Source organism: Charadrius vociferus, unplaced genomic scaffold (assembly GCF_000708025.1).
Source record: "Charadrius vociferus isolate BGI_N301 unplaced genomic scaffold, ASM70802v2 scaffold50, whole genome shotgun sequence".
Taxonomy (NCBI): Eukaryota; Metazoa; Chordata; class Aves; order Charadriiformes; family Charadriidae; genus Charadrius; species Charadrius vociferus.
The window spans coordinates 838,183-854,457 of NW_009646445.1; the positions used below are offsets into that span (position 1 = coordinate 838,183).

Consider the following 16,275-nt stretch of genomic DNA (forward strand, 5'->3'; position numbering starts at 1 on the left):
TTCTTCAGATTTACAACATTGTACCTAGGAAAGTCAGGTCACTGATTTTTGCATCTGGCTTTAAATAGAAGCAGGAGCAGATCCACAATTAATAAGGCAAAAGAAAGAAGTAGCTTATAAAAAGGAGGAGGGAAATACATTCTCTGGCTGAGAAACTCTTGGACTTTCAAAGCCACAGAAGAGACATTGTTAAAAGCACAGGTATTTTCCCTGATTTTTCCACTACTGTTGCCTTGCCCACTCCATATAAGCTCTCAACTTAAGTCGGGCAAAATATCTCAGATATTTCCAGCTTGTCCTGAATTTATGACAAAGAAATCATATATACCAGCACGAAGCGCTGCGCCAACAGCTGACAAAAGAACCCACGAGCTCTAGCAACAGTGGTGGATGTTGATCACTGCTGAACTTGTCAGGTCTATTCACCAGCCTGGAGGGATGCATTTTTGAAATGAGAAAAAACACCTGAGAAAAGGCCTCAGGTTAAACTGACATTTGCACATACAACCTCCGTGCACCACTTAGGGCCCCTTTACAACCAGCAATCTGCTAATGCAGAAGCTGTTTAACTTTCCTCCTGTGTCAGAAAACATTCTCAAAGCTTACCCCATTTACGGTAAGAATTAGCAGTCAAATAGGCATGGCATATGCAGTCATGGAAAGGCCACAAGAGTCAGCAATAAAACCAGCATTTACTCAGAGGCTTGTGAAGGAACTCCTTCCTCGGGTAAATTGACTCTTTCCTCTGACAATCCAAGCACAGAGCCTGGTCCTCCACCATTAATCTCTACAGGACAATCCCCCAATTGAGATTTAAAAGAGCTTTGCTGAATTGAGGTCTTGTGCATTTTGACCCACAGATACATTCCACCGACTTCAGTGATGTTTAAGGATTTGATGAAGAGCTTCCTTGAATTGAGGCCTCTTGCCTTTTAACTTGAAAGTTAATTGCCCTAAATATGAACTTTTACTCCTAGATGTTCTTGGCTTTACGTGGTTTCTTATTGTAACTGCCAAATATGAGGGGCACTGGTGCCTACTGACTTTAAGTGGAACTAGGTATATTCTCCACTTCAAATTTAGCTGTCTCCCAAAGAGACCTATGTTGCACAAGAATGGATTTTACTCTCTGCAAAGAGCACTGGCCAAACTCAAACTGTTCAAATGGCAAACACTCCTATGCTTTCTTTTCTTCTTCCCTTTTTTTTTTTTGCTGTGTCTTTATTCTTTACAGTCTAAGATTTCTGGATGTTATGGTTGTCAAGATAACCTTGAAAACAGAGCAATGGCAGAACTGATGCAGTAGCACCTGCTTGAGATGCAGCGTGAAAAGTCAGCTCAGAGGTATTAGCTGCCCTATTCAGATACAAATGCTAACCCTGTTGACGAAGTAAGAGCTGCTCACTAAAGCATGCAAGACAGAAGAACAAGCCTACTATCAATATCTGGGCAATCAGTTGAGTCATTTCATGACACAGATTTGGCCTGGGAGAAAAACATTACCCAAGTTGAGAAGTGGCCACATCCACAAATTCCAGAAGAACCCAAGGAGGCAGCTCAGTTCTCCTCCAGATGTCGTTAAACTCAAGAAGCTCAGTGTGCAACTGAGCTACGCCAAACAGTAATCAGAGGGCAGGTTTGTTCTGAAACTCAAGGAGGAGAAACTAAGTACAAGCGTTCCCAAAGAACTTGTTCGTTTATATACTGAAGTCTGCTGTAAGCAGCATCCTTATCAATAAAGCTTGGAAAAAGACTATCATGTCTTCCTGCTCCATTATAACCTCTACTGCTAAGACAGCAAGACACAAAAGCCTCAGGACACGGCTAGAACAACGTTTCTTCTTACTCAGACCCATATATCTCCCTTCAAGAAAAGGAAGTTTAGTGTTATCCAACCTCAACATCTGTTCTTGAGAAAATGCTAAATTGGAACAATCAAGGTAGAACAGGGAGACAGTGTAAATCACTTCGAAATAGCATATACAAAATGCATTATTCTGGTCTTATGTTGGGGTTTCAGCCAACAGCTTTTGAACACAATGTAGGTTCTCACTAGCTATCCTGCCAGCTAAAATTTGAGCACGGACAAGATCGTAAAAAAGTATTTCTGAATAATAAAGGTCCTTCCCTCCCCCCGCCCCAACATAGTTGTTTTTCAAATAATTTATTTTAAGCAAATAAAACTTTGGCATTCCTCCTGCAAATTTGTTCTAAGCACCCTTTTGCTAGCTGTGCATCCCTCTGACCCATCAGCTACAGGCCTAACAGCAACCCACTTCAAGCTCAGCTTAGAAATCCACTGCACTACACACTAAAAGTATGTCATGGTTTCTTCATATTAGCTACATTGGGCTGTCTGCACATTTTTAGCATTCAGATATAACAAGGACTGTATTAGGATCGGATATGCTAGGAAAACAATACTGCAAATACAGGGAAATGATCAAGATTGTGTGTAGGTCCACTTTAAGAGCAGATGAAATTATTTACAAAAATGTGTTTTCAAAAAACCCCCAGATCTTCACTTTTAAAAGCCATGATGACCAATAAGAAATCACCACCTTTTGGTCTGTGGACAGGCAGCTCTTCCACAGGTCGGAAGCCATCAAGAAAAATGCCAACTTGTCTTTTATCGTTTATTTTGGAGACCTACATAGTAAAAACAAGTATAATCTTAATTTATAAAACTAAATTGCTGGCTTTATTTCTCCATCAGGAGTTTGCATGTCAGAGCCAAATACAAGCCTCTGTCCTCCCATCATTCCAGCATCAACTGCCTACCTAGAGCAATTCTTACCAACACTTATGCTTTCTTCCCATTCCATCTCTACAGATGAGGTAGTTCAGGGTAAAATAAAACAAACCAACCAGAAATTAAGTAACCACATTCCTCAAATTACTTACCTATGATGCCAAGATATTACGAAGCAGCTAGTATCCCTCTGTCTGCATTAAGAAGGATAATTTCACTCTTTTATTTGCTATTTCCTGCCAACCTCTGCTTTAACTTCTCCCAGTTGTGTCTTCTACTTCCAGCTTGGAAACATTTTAGGTCAAAGCACACCTACAACATGTATTGGTTTCTGTCTTAGGCCCCCAAGTACTATGGTAACAAGAATTAATAACTGATAAAGATGGGATAGCAGCAGAATTCTAACCAAGAGATAAGGAGAGCCAGTGATAGCAGACTTCTTTCCACAGGGGTGTACACACATCAGTAGATGGGAACATGAAATGTTTATTGTGCTGGTATTTGGCCTGATGTGTGGTGAAGAACACTACAATACTGAAGACTACAACCAGGAGTTCTCTCCAAAAAACAACCTCAGGCCCTAGGCAAGGAGGCATGTGAGATAGAAGGCACCTAGGAATACAGGATGCATGTAACACATACGTATGTATTTCACAGGCTTTAAAAAAAAACAAAACAAAAACCCAAGCAGTCCAAGAAGCCATTCTCAGTAAGAAAATTACGTTTCTAGTCATTTAGAACTAAAGAAAAAAAGATTATTTTCACTCATGTACAGAAGGAGATTAAATGTGTATACAAATATTGATGAAATGCTGAAGACTTCCAGTTGCAAAAAAAGGGAGATCCTTGCTGGAGAAGAATAATAATAATTGTTCTGGTAGCTACATCAGACCCACCACCCAGTCACCTGTGGGAAATAACCTTTTAATCAAGCACACACACCTCTTAGCCTGGGAATGACTATTTTAAGATACAAAAATAGAGCTGATGTAGGCAATTTCAGAAGCTGTATTCATCTAAGACCAATGGCAAAGCTGCTTAAAATAGCTGAGCATGAGAAAAAACAAAAGCAAATGCACATTCTATCTACAGCCCATGGCTTTCTACTAGAGCATTCAATAGAGGAAGCAGCAGAATAAGCCATAAATGTGTTTCCATACTGCCTTGTGAAACTGTGAAAGTAGGGCTGAGGAAAAAATAAATACAAATTCTTAAGACTCTTTTGTCTGTTAACTAAAAAAAAATATTAAACCACAAACTGGATTGGAAATAGAAAAAGCAATAATATCAAAGTTTGGTTAAAGATCCTTTCTATCCAGCTAGATACAACATCACTGGCTGTGCAAACCACCATATTCTAATCTTACAGTAGGAAATTTAACAGGAAAACATAGAAAGACATTCTTTCCTAAAGGTATCTTAATTACATGATCAACCAAAGGTTTATGAAGTCTGAAAGTTATCCTCTTATATATACAGCATGTGTATATTTTGGTTCTCTTTGCACATACACGCTGTATTTATTGCTTGTTTGCAAATGTTTTAACACATACCTAACCCCTTCTCTCTTGTCCAGTTTTACCCAAATTATAGCCTTAAGTGAGTTCTAAATATGGAAGCTAAGAAACTGTTCTACAGCAGCAGGATAAGGATCAGAAATCATCTTATCCAAATATAGGTGTCCTCGTTTCATACCAAAGAAAAGTGAAGCCGCAAGGATAACCTGTATCACCATGCAAGATATGAGCCTCCTTATTTGCCATAGAGTCGGTGAGAATTCTTGAGAATATTTCCAAAATGCATGGAACACGTTAGAAAGCAATAAGCACTTTTTCCAAGAAGAAAGGTTTCAAAAAACCCCAAAGAAACAAAACCAGTAACGTTAGCTTAAAATTACTTACAGAAGTAACAGGCTATCATTGAATTTTGGGATACAGTATTAGGTTTGGTTCCATACATCTAACGGGACTCCAGCTCCCATATTCATCCCACAGAGATGAATTAAGTTTCAAATAGAAGTTAAGCTCAAGATAGAAAGATGACTCAAGATGGGAGGTTTCCTGTCATTTTCTATTTAACAGAACACTCCAGATGACAAAGACCTTTTTTTACTTGACCATTGTTGCCTCACCTTCAACAGAGCGAGGTATCTGGTTTCATGACAAATCAAAGTAACATCTCTATGCAGTATCGTCCTTAAAGTCTTAAGATAGCAGCATGCTATGAAGAGGAAGGCAACTACTCCCATTCCTAGAGGTACAGAAAAATACTTCAGCATAAAAGCCTGCCAAACCAGAACTGGTCTTTCCACATCAATCATGAAAAATTCACTTTGAAAACACTCATTTTGTTAGAAAACCGTTACAAGAGTATCTTCATAGAGGTTCCCTGCCCCATACTGAGTATCAACCCACTGCAATAACAATCTGAAAGAAAAAAAAAAAAAACAACTCTAAGTGTTACATTTGCACCTCTGAATAGTATTGAAAGCAGATAAGGAGATAAGACCTACTTGCTGGCAAAACAGAACATTGTGCAGTCCATAGGAAGCAACAGTATTAGAAAAAATCCATAACTATTATCATCTTAGTTTTGACACAAAGATTTTCTTCTCTCTACCTGTCCCACACTCAACTTCTGTGAAACCAGTAGAAACTTCTCAAAAAATTTGTTCTTTTTGCACTGGTTGCTATGTCTGCACTTTCCCTCCAATTTAACAGGAACAACAAACAGGCTACAAGGATAGCATATTTTGAAGGGCTGGCAAATTTTTTTCTATTTCCTAAATCAGCACATCAGTTACATGAATTAGTGATACACACTGCCAGCTGACTATTTAAAAAAAAAAAAAATTACACATTTCCAGACCAGAAAACTTTCACTCAGCAACAGTCTTACTACTACCAGTTAAAAAAAATTTGTCACTTCCTCTTAGTGAGCCCTGTAATTACTTTAACACATTTTACCTCATTCTTTTGGCATTATGTTTTACATTGCTCAGTGATTTTGTGCTCTCATATTATCTTTTCCTCATTTTCTCAAAAAAAGTGCAACTTATTCAGGTATTTAAGAAACAATACATTTATTAGGGTTTTTTTTTATAGCAAGATTTTCACCATCTTCCTCAAGAACACTGCTAGAAAGGTATGTCAATAAACATAATTATGAAACTTTTGTCTCCCTGATAAACGGGAATACTAGTAGCCAGGAGAAAAAAAGATTTGTGAGCTGACTAGCTCGTATCTTCTCAGTGTCTTGCAGACTAAACTGCTTTGGAGATTTGGAGCACCCCAGCTCCCACAGCTGGGAAGGAAAAAACCCAACAGATTAAGAAAGAAGAGAAATCAAGCCAGGATGGGATAGATGGATATAGTGAGAGGTTACGAGCTAGCTTAAACATGCACATAGCCTCTGGCCTCAGGACACCAGTTGCAACAGCTTTTGGGATGCATAAAGTAAAACACCTGACAACTCTTTGCCTCAAGAGCCCCCTCTGCTCGTCAGGGAATACCCCACCACCTGCTAAAGCCGACAGCTTTGTTTCTACAACAGACTGCTCTTGCCCCAACTGGAACAGTTATGGGTTGATGCTCAAAGACTACCTCATTTTATTACACATGCCAGAGTCAGTGAAGATAATTGCATCCAAGGAGTGTTAAAAAAACCAAAACAAACCCAAATTACACTTCTACCTAGTCTTTCTGGCAGCTTTGTAATAGGGAATATCTAGGTTGTAAACCCCGATCTGGAGCCTTGACTCCTTGTCATCGATACTACCCAGTTCCTTTGACATAGCAATGTCCATTTTGTGTTAGGGAAGATGCTCTTTGGAGCAAAATACTTCTAATAGGTCAGCTACACTCCACCTTCACCAAGCGATTACCTAAAAGGGAGCTAGGGAGAAGGTGTTTTGATACTTCACCCTCAATTTTTCTAAGCAAAAGAGGTAACAGAACAACTTGGCTTTAGAGCTGTCTTGCCTGCTGGGAACTTGACAGAAACCTTACAGTTCACATGGAGAAAGTAACTGGTAAACTATGAAAAAGCTTAGTGTCTGAGTTAAACCAAAGTGACCTAGAAATGTAACCTCCCATTCCACACAAGTAAATGGACATTAAAAGATTTCTATTTGAACAGAGCTATTCCAGGTGCTATCTTTGCGGAGCAGATGACTTTTGTAGTGATACTTTTTGCATAGAAAGCATTACATTTCAGAACAGCTGATCCAGTTTTGCTTCAGACTTTTTAGAAGAGTAAGGGAGACTAGGAAAAATAGATAGTTTTAATGTCCTGCTTCAAGTCTCTCTGACAATCTCTGACCGGGCCTTCCTTGAGTTTATTTCTACAGCACAATCGAAACGAACCATCTGTTTGAATGGGGTTTGCCTTTTTTTGTTTGTTTGTTTTTTAGTTCCGGGATCACAAACTGAGTTCTCAGAAATGGAAAGCAAGAGGATAAATGCTTAAGAAATCAATAATGCTTAAGACCTACATTTAACAAAGTGTCAGAAACATAAGTGTCTTTGCCCAGCACTAGAATACCTTGTCTACACAGTCAACATTCTATCCAGCTTCAGCAGCCTGTGTAGCATTATTAAAGCTAGCTCTGGAGCCTTCAATGGGGAAAGCAGCAAGAAGTACTTCTGCCATTAAACACATTTCATGGAACGCGATAAACAAGAAGTGTGCGACCTTTCTACACAAAAATATACAGTAGCTCCTTGAAGAAAGGGTGCATTTGACTAATGGCAACATGCTGGTTGTAGCCCTCAAACAGAATTAAAAAAAACCTTAAGTACAGTACTTCCCCACACATGCGGCTTTTTAACATCAGGTTACAAACATCTAAGCACTCAGGTTCTCTGTGCTAACAGCTGCAAGAAAGTATTTGGCTGCACTGCCTTCACAACAGGACTGGACTCCCCAACAGGCTCAACACTGCATCGACACCACTTTCAAATCAGGTATTTGTACCCAAACGGTCAGCAGATCAGCAAAATGAGCACAGATCTGTACAAAAAGAGTGAATAGATATGCTGTACCCTACAATAAAGCAGAGTAGCCCATTACACTCACATAAAGGCCACATCCCTTATTTATCATGCCAAAACTGGGGAAGAGTGAAGCTCCCACTAAAGCCAGTTAAGATATGCCTGCAGAGGCACAGACACACTTGCAGTCTCTGTACAGAAAACCATGAGCGCAGGCACACCTTATTTGTGTGACTTCTTCCTTCAAGACAGGGGTCTGTTTGTGCTCCAAAGTTAGGAGTTTTTACATATTTGAACAAGAATAAAAGTTTTACATGTCTATAGTGCCTTTCACTCAAAGATCTCAAAGGACTTTATACCTATTATATATGTCCCAACCCCTCCCCCTGTGAGGTAGGTATTATCCCTATTATTTACAGATGGGGAAATTCAGGCACAGAGGTTACATTATTTGCCCAAGGTCACACAGTGAGTCAGTGACAAAGTAAGACAGAATCCAGATGTTCCGATTCCTGTTTGCACAATCCAACTACTAACACCACAAGCCTCAATTTCAAAAAAGCCTTAAACAAGTATCAGTGTACATAAGAACAGTCTTGGGAGTCAAGGGCCACTCCTAAAAAGCATAGGAAAGGAGGAAAAACAGGAAGAAAAAAGCGAGGACACAACTGACTGCTGCAACCTAACATAGCTTTAAAGAAAGAGCACCTGCTAATTCCCTTCCCAAAGCTGAGGCAGCTTGACTATGAGCCTGGAATACAGGGGGTGGGAAAAGAAGGCTGATGGAATCAAGGTCTGAAACGAAAAACAAAGCTAGAATAAGCAGCCATAAAGCCCTCACCTTTTTCAAAGCACAGGGTCATAGAAAAATAGGGCTGAGAGGGACCTGAAGAGATCATTGAAGTCCATCCAACCTGCCCTGAAGCCAGGATCAACTACGCCTATTTGTTCCCAACAGTCTAGTTAGTATGTCCTCAAAGACCTCCATCAGTGGAGATGCCATGCCCTTCCTCTGCAATCTGTTCCACCTTGCACCATCACATGAGCAAAAGAGGACAAGCAAGTGTAAGGTAGCTACTTCTGCTCCTTCAGTGGGGGTACCATGATTCCCAGGCCTATCTAATGATCTGGATACATTTCAGAGAAGGTAGTCTCCAGATATTTACTTGTTTCTGTCCTGGATTCCTTGGGAAAACATCAAACACTGGTGTCTGCTGTAGTGTAATATTAGAGTTTTGAAAATACTGATTAATACCAGGATAGATACCAATATACTTAACTGCAAGTGCCAAATCCTACAAGGTCAGTAACAAAGACTTTGATATGGTAATTTTAGCTCATTTCAGATTCAAATTGCAATAAGAGGGCAGGGAAGACTACAGAAAAACCCCACAGCAAAAGTCAGCAGCTCAGAGTTGCCAAGTTTCATCCAACTGCAGACAAAAATCAGGCAGTCGAACAACACATCTTCAGCAGAGGCAGCACCATATGATCTCTGTAGCATCCCTCCATCTCATCTGTCTTCAAAGTGCATTCTCAGTGCAAAAAGTAGGATTGAATTTAGAGGGGCTCACTGTCCCCACTAGATTTCATACTAAGACCAGAATTCTTGCTTGAGTTCATATGCTGCAGCTTTGTGTGTGTTAAGTTCACTTCTGCATAGCGGAATGGTGCTGTCCTGGCTCTGCCCCTCAGCATCTATGTCCAACAGTGTCCGCTCCTCTACAGGAAGACCCACCTGGAAAGGAAGCAGTGCAGGCAGTCCAGGTCTCTCTTCTACAGTGCTGCTGCTACTAGCAAAACAAGAGTCCAGATTGCTTGGAGTATCAGTACTTGAACTGTTGGCAGAAGATTCACCCTTGGCGTTACTGGGTGACACAAACCACCAGGGATCAAGCCGCTGCCGACTGGCTGCAGGACGTGGCCGGGGCAGGAACTCCAATGTCTTGGGTCTTTCCAGTGTGGGGTCCTGCTGTGCATTCCATCGTCTCGGGGTTGGAGGAAAAACAAGGTTGGGGTCTGGCAGGCGAGGGACCTCATTGGGATCTCTACTTGGACTAGGTGTTTTTAATACACCTATCCAAAACAGAGAATTTAAGAGAAGAAGGAAACATGTTAGATGTCACCGCTAAATGGTTCCAACAGATTTTAGTTTATTTTATGTATACTGTGAAAACATTTTCAAAGCAGAAAGCCGCCATTCAGATCTACAAACTCCGTATCTTCAAGATTACACCAATCTGAAGTGATTAACTGGCTTATTTATCCCTACACTGTTCTCAGTACACTGCAAGACACCTGTTTCAATGACCTAGCACAAGCAGCAAGTTTTGTTCATCCTCTCACTTGCTTTCTTCAGTTTTCAGACTGGAGAGTGTTGGATTTGACCTCCTACCGGAAGTGAGGACTCTCCAAATCCTTCAGAGGGCACATTACCCATTAACAGCTTGACTGAACTGGGGAGACACTTGCACAGCAGGATGTGTGACATGTTTACAGCAAGCAGGACCAACTTCCTGGAAGAGCCCTTTAACACTACCTACTGTGGATGCTTCCTGGTTTGTTTTTGTTTAGGGGTGGGGGACAGCGGGGGGTTTTAGGTTTTCTCTTTGGTTGGTTGGGTTGGTTTTGGGTTTTTGGGGTGTTTTGTTTTGTTTTTTATTTTAGAAATACAACATAACTTTTTAATTTTCATGAATACCATTCTAATGAGTGCCCTCAGCTGCATTAACCCACATTTTACTGCAGACTGCCATTCAGCAGACAACCTCACATTTTGTTTTACCATTGGGAAAAGTTTAATTAAATGAGATTTTAATTTATTATTCTAGTCCTTTTTTTCCCCTCTGAATTACTAGGGCAAGAAAACAGGAAAGCATTTAAGTTATCGAGTCACAACCACTCCTAAAGATGGCAACAGTGAGAACCCTACCTACCCAGGAAGATCCCTCTTCCTTGAAAAGGAATAAGAGCAACAGTGGCGCAGCCTCAAACTACTTTAAAGATACAGTTTTCACTGCCTTAAAGATCAAAATTTACTTTGAAATTGTAACAGCAATACAAACAATCGCATAAAGGCAATAGAGATGGAATCCCAAGGAAACACTAAAAACACACAATATCTCTACTTTGGTACCATCTTTGTCTAAGAAACAATACTACGCTCTGCCTCACAGCACAGTGGAGCAGAGAGAATTCCTTAGTGCAGACATGCTGGAACAGAGACCATTACTGCATTGTTCTGTTCATTATTTGTGTGAAGACAGCATCCATAAGCTCTTCTTGGGGCTGGCCATCACAATGGATGTTCTATAAGCAACATGTTTACTTCCTAACAATTATACTGTTTGAGTCTTTACTCTGAAGAGGAAAAAAAGATGGCTGAAAACCTACCTGCTCCCAGTGCTCCAGTTAAACAGCTACTGGAAGGACATCCACTGGTTGGGCACCCATTGACAACTAGTCCACTCCCTTTGATGGCCCCATCAGAAGGTGTGCGCCTGTGCCCGCTTTGCTGGGTGTGCGAAGAGACTGTCACATGTGTGGGAGTCAGGGACTGGTTGGGGTCTTGTTTGAACCTCTCAATCTGGACATTGACTAGTGGGTTGGTAATGGCTGGCAAGGGAGCCCTGACTGTCACTGGGCTGACAGGCATTTCGTACACCACAATCTCATCACTGTCTGAGCGCAGCAGGGACCGTGTGGAATTACATTCGGAAATGGAAGACAGGGAAAGAAGGGTGAGGGATGTGGATGGTTCGCCTAGCAGCAACATGGGATCCTCTTTCTTGAAGATCTTTCGGGAAGGTGGGCTAGTGCTCCTGCGTGGGCGTCCAGCTCGCTGGAAAATGCTGTCACGCTTCTTCTTCTCTTCCTTGGGTGCCTCTGGCTCCTCCTCGATCAGCAGCTGACACTTCCCTGCTTCTAACAGATCAAAACCCAGGCCTGCAGCAGCCAGCACTGCTCCACAGCCAAGCAACGCAACCTCACATCGCTTGTGGTGGGAGCCACTACGTTTGAGGCTGTTGGTGGGTGTCAGCTGCGGGGTACTCGTAGCAGAGTTCACAGGGGTGGACTCCTCATTGGCATCGCTAGAAGGGCCATCCCAGTCTTCATTCTTCTGAAATGGGATGCAGAGGTATGACTGATTGTGCCCAGGTGAAGGGTGCACTTTGCCCTCCCCATTAAGACATTCGCTGTCTTCATCATCTGGAAAGCAAATGAAAACACACTTTGCATGGATGTAACATTTCCACTGGCAAATCTCACTGTCTTACAAATATACATGAAAATAAGCTTTTCCTCAGAAGATGCAACTGTCCTCATCGCAAGCATCATTCACCAACTGCCAAATACTCACAGGCTATTGTCTCCAAAGCAGATAGGCTGAGGCAAGTAACTGGAAACACTATCAAAGCGGAAGAAATTAGTGACACTTTAATCTATTTGGGATCAACTGCAGAACAGCATTTCAGAAGCAATCTACACCCCTGTTACTTCCAGAGCAAATTTATGTCTTTGGGAGTAAGGAGCAAAAGGTAGGAAAATTAGAAGGATCTCTCCTTGCAAGCGAAGGTGTAACCATGCAGCACATCTAAATATCATTAACAGGAAGGGAGCTGAGAGGTAGCATGGAGTTAGAAGGGAATGAAGAGAAGCTTGTTAACTTAACAGATAAGAAGCACAAGCAGAGAGGTGAACAAAAGAAAATCCAGAAGGAGAAAGTAGTTACTTCGCAAAGAATAAAAGAAAAGTGGGTACCACCAAAATGAAAATATTGCTGTAAGGTACCGGGTGATGGTCAAGAAAGGAGACGTTCACTCAAATGTGAAGGGAAGTGGGGATGAGAATATAAAGTCCAGGGAATTCCTTTACCCATCTCTGCTAAGCTGGTGAATCCTGGAAAAGCAGGCGCAGTTCTCTGGATCTTCCCGAGGTTCGGTGCACTGGATGACCACTGTTTGTATCCTTCTACCAGAGCTTTCAGACTGAAATAGTACAAAGATGGGAGAAAATGTACCATGCTCACAACCAATTTACATTCCTCTCTTTTATATTCTCTGCTGCTCTACTGAGGGTATGCATGTATCCATCTTAAGAACATAGATTTGAAGTACTCCCATTGCAAGACATTTTGCATCTTTACAGCACCTTAAAATACTAAAAAAAGTCAAAAAGTCCCTCTCATTTGTTACACCATGGCAGTAAAAAGATATCTGCTGATAAGATAACCAAAAGCTACAAATGAAGAATAGAAAGCACCACGACAAAAATCAGATGAAACATTCTCTTTTTAAACCAAGGCAAACCTACCATGGCAGGTAAAAAAAAGTGCTCAGCAGGAGGAGGGGAAAAATATCTCCAAAAACATTTCCATGTGAAATACAAACGAACAATGAAAGTCAAAGAGTGCTCACTGGGACAATAATATGCTAAAGTCATTGTAACAGCAAAGTCAGGCCTCTGTATTATAAACCCCGATATTTCTCCTCTAAAGAAAACACTTCATTGAAGTACAGACAGTTAAAAGCGTATGTTCTAGATTATGGACAGATAGGTAACTAAAACCATAAATCATGCCATTGTTTCTTTTACTTACAGACAAAGAACTCCAAAACCCACAAAAACAAACAAGTCCCAGACAAACCTCAAACTAAATTCCTACTTTGACATCACCCGTGTTTAAAGGTATGTCACCAGGCACCTGAACTTAGTAGTCCCTATTCATAGGTATTCATAACCATCATGCTCTTTGTTCCCCACAGTACTTTCATGACATCAGAAACAACTTTACTGAGTGTTGATATGTCAGAAGGTTTTGCTGCTCACTAAAGTTTTATTGTTGAGTTATCAATATAGTCCAAACTGGGAGATTTCTGGTGCCCTTCTCCAAACTCCAACAAGAAACACATGGTAGTGTTGGTGAAAAGCTAACAGACACTAGGGATAGACAGAAATTGAATGAAAGGACTAAAGAGATCTGTGGATAGTCTGAATGATGTCAGCTAAGCGCACAAGAGCATCAACTTGTTATTGAAAGAACAGAAAACTTAGGAGATGAGACCTCTTCCAGCTCCATTACTAACTTTCGTGTTCTTTGGTGAAACACGCAATTCATTCCAATCCTTCCCTCACAAAGAAGGAAGGATATGACCATATAGAAGATGTCTCTCATGATTCTTATTTTCCACCAGAATCACTCTGCATTTTTAAAACAGCTTCCATTGCAGGATCTCAAAGTTTTATTATATCAAGGGTTTTTTTTTGTCTTGGTATGTATTTTTTGTCTACTCTCTACCTAACTGGGATGCCCTACTTGTCACCAAACTATACTGCTATAGCAAGGTCACAAGGTCTAGACTTGATTCAGCACATGTTCAGTTGGTTGACAACTGTGCTATAGGCACTACACTAAAAGTACCCTGTGCAGCTCTCAGCTGTCTTCAAAGTCCATCATTTCGCCCTCATTAACCATTCTGGCATGTGCAATACACTGCTACAAACTTGAATCCAGACAGCATAGCACTCAATCCTACTTGTCAAGACAGACAACCAGATGGTTTTACAACTCAGATGCAATTCAGTGTGTGGGTCTGTTCTGATTTACTCCCTCCATACCGTACTCAGCTATGTAACACAAGCCACCAAATAATGTATGTTGTATCTAAATTATCCGTGTGTACAACATGCATAGTTAGGATAAATACTACAAATAAAGCAGCATATTAAGTGAAAGCTGGTGAGCAAAACCAAACCATGTTAGGAGTGTGATAACCTCCAAAAGTAAATGTCAAAGGTCTTACAATATGGGTAGACAGCTATTGAGGAAAGGGAGATTTCCAAAGAGCTGGGAAAACATATACTGTGTTCTCTATATGCAGAGATAGAAAAGCTGTAAGTGATAGGCAGCAGTAATCTTCAGTTTAGCCTTCACTTTACAGTTATAGCTATGTAAAGGGTCTTGGGAATTGTCCTTTATTGAACAGCAGGACCCACCAACTTAGTTTTGCTTCCTTACAACATCTCAGAGTAACCTTCCCTTGCAAAAAAACAGACTGAAGATTTGCTGTTACTGAAAAAGCACAGCTCAATCTGAACAGAAAGATAAGTAGCTACCAGAATAATTTCAAGGCCTGCTACATTTGCCTCAGGGTTATAAAATATTCACCCTTCCCTTTTATTTTTTGCTCCTTCTCTCCCCCAAAATACCAGCAGACCTTGAAGACCTGTGCAGAGGATAGCTGCACAACCTCTTAATTAGACAGTAGTGTTCATTTGAAAACAATTCAAAACATGCTGACTTAAGAGTACATTCCTGTTACTGCTCTGAGGAAAGCGCAACTAGAATGATTTGAAAGCACTAGCAGCAAAACTATCTATTTCAGTCACCAGCATGACAATTCAGGACCCTAAAGACTTCTTACCCGTAATCTATTTAGATTAAATAACAGGAAGGCTGTTACGCTGTTGTATTATGGTTGAGTTACTTCTTTGTTGCCTTTTCCTATTGAGAATTCAAAAGCACCTCTCTTTAAAAGTGATAAGGTGACAAGGCTCAGCAAATTGCAAAAAACTTTCCTACAACTGTAAGATGGCATCTCTGGTGTCTTAATACCATTCTGTAACACTATGTCGAGGCATTAACACAATACTGTCATGAATAAAAAGTGTCTGTTCCCAGGCTCACCCCTATTCACCTTGCAGGATTTTACAAGGTAACTGCTAAAGGACTGTGACTATCCCTCGTCCAGTGTCACCTTCCATAAAACCAGTAATACTATCACCCATACCGTAGTAACACAGACGAATCAATTATTCTGAAACTAATCAATGCCAAGCTTGAAGACAATTAAGACTTCACCATATATCCTTCAGAATACACCATACGATCACGACCGAACTGTCACACTAGTCCAACATAAAGCTTCATCCAGTCTCTGCAATTCAGCTCAGCAACCTTCTGCTGCTGTGCATATTCCTCATGCTCGAAGATAAATGCAGAAGGGTGAATAATCACTGTATAATCTTTTCATGACTGCCTTTACTTGGTGTTATAGGTCAGTTTACTCATGCTAGAGAATTTCACTGCATTTCCCACTGTAATTCTTGCATAAATTTGGAATTACCTCCTGTGGAGAACACATGGAAAGTGATAAATAAGATGAAGATTCAAGTTCCCTTGATCACAGAGTCGTGTAAGCAGCTGGAATAGCAGTACTGCTGCTACCAGAACAGTGTCATGGAGAAGACTTAAATTGGACTTTTCCATCCTAAATTTAGGTCTTCACTTTACCTTAATTTTTATCCCCCTGCCTCTAAAATTAGAATTAAAAACTACTAAAAATAGCAAGCACTCTACCTTTTGAGTCATTAACATTTACTGCAACTCTGCTCCCTTTAAATTGAAGTCTGCAGTCTGGCATGATCTCAGCAAGCAGCAGTACTTCACTGTATGTTAACCATACTGCCTTCTCAGCAACCCTATCACATTTCAGATACTCCGCAAAACGCCATAGCTGTATAGAGTCTCCC

The 16,275-nt window shown here is 40.7% G+C and overlaps 1 protein-coding gene across 1 annotated transcript in view; it reads right to left on the reverse strand.

The window, feature by feature from the left end:
- Positions 1 to 9,337: 9,337 nt before the first annotated feature.
- Positions 9,338 to 16,275, reverse strand: part of MAP3K9 (mitogen-activated protein kinase kinase kinase 9) — a 47,585-nt gene continuing 40,647 nt past the window's right edge. The window contains exons 8-10 of the mRNA XM_009882200.1: positions 12,619 to 12,731; positions 11,137 to 11,952; positions 9,338 to 9,819 (exon numbers count right to left, since the gene is read on the reverse strand). Coding sequence (XP_009880502.1) covers positions 9,338 to 9,819; positions 11,137 to 11,952; positions 12,619 to 12,731 — 1,411 coding nt within the window. The remainder of the gene's footprint in view (positions 9,820 to 11,136; positions 11,953 to 12,618; positions 12,732 to 16,275) is intronic.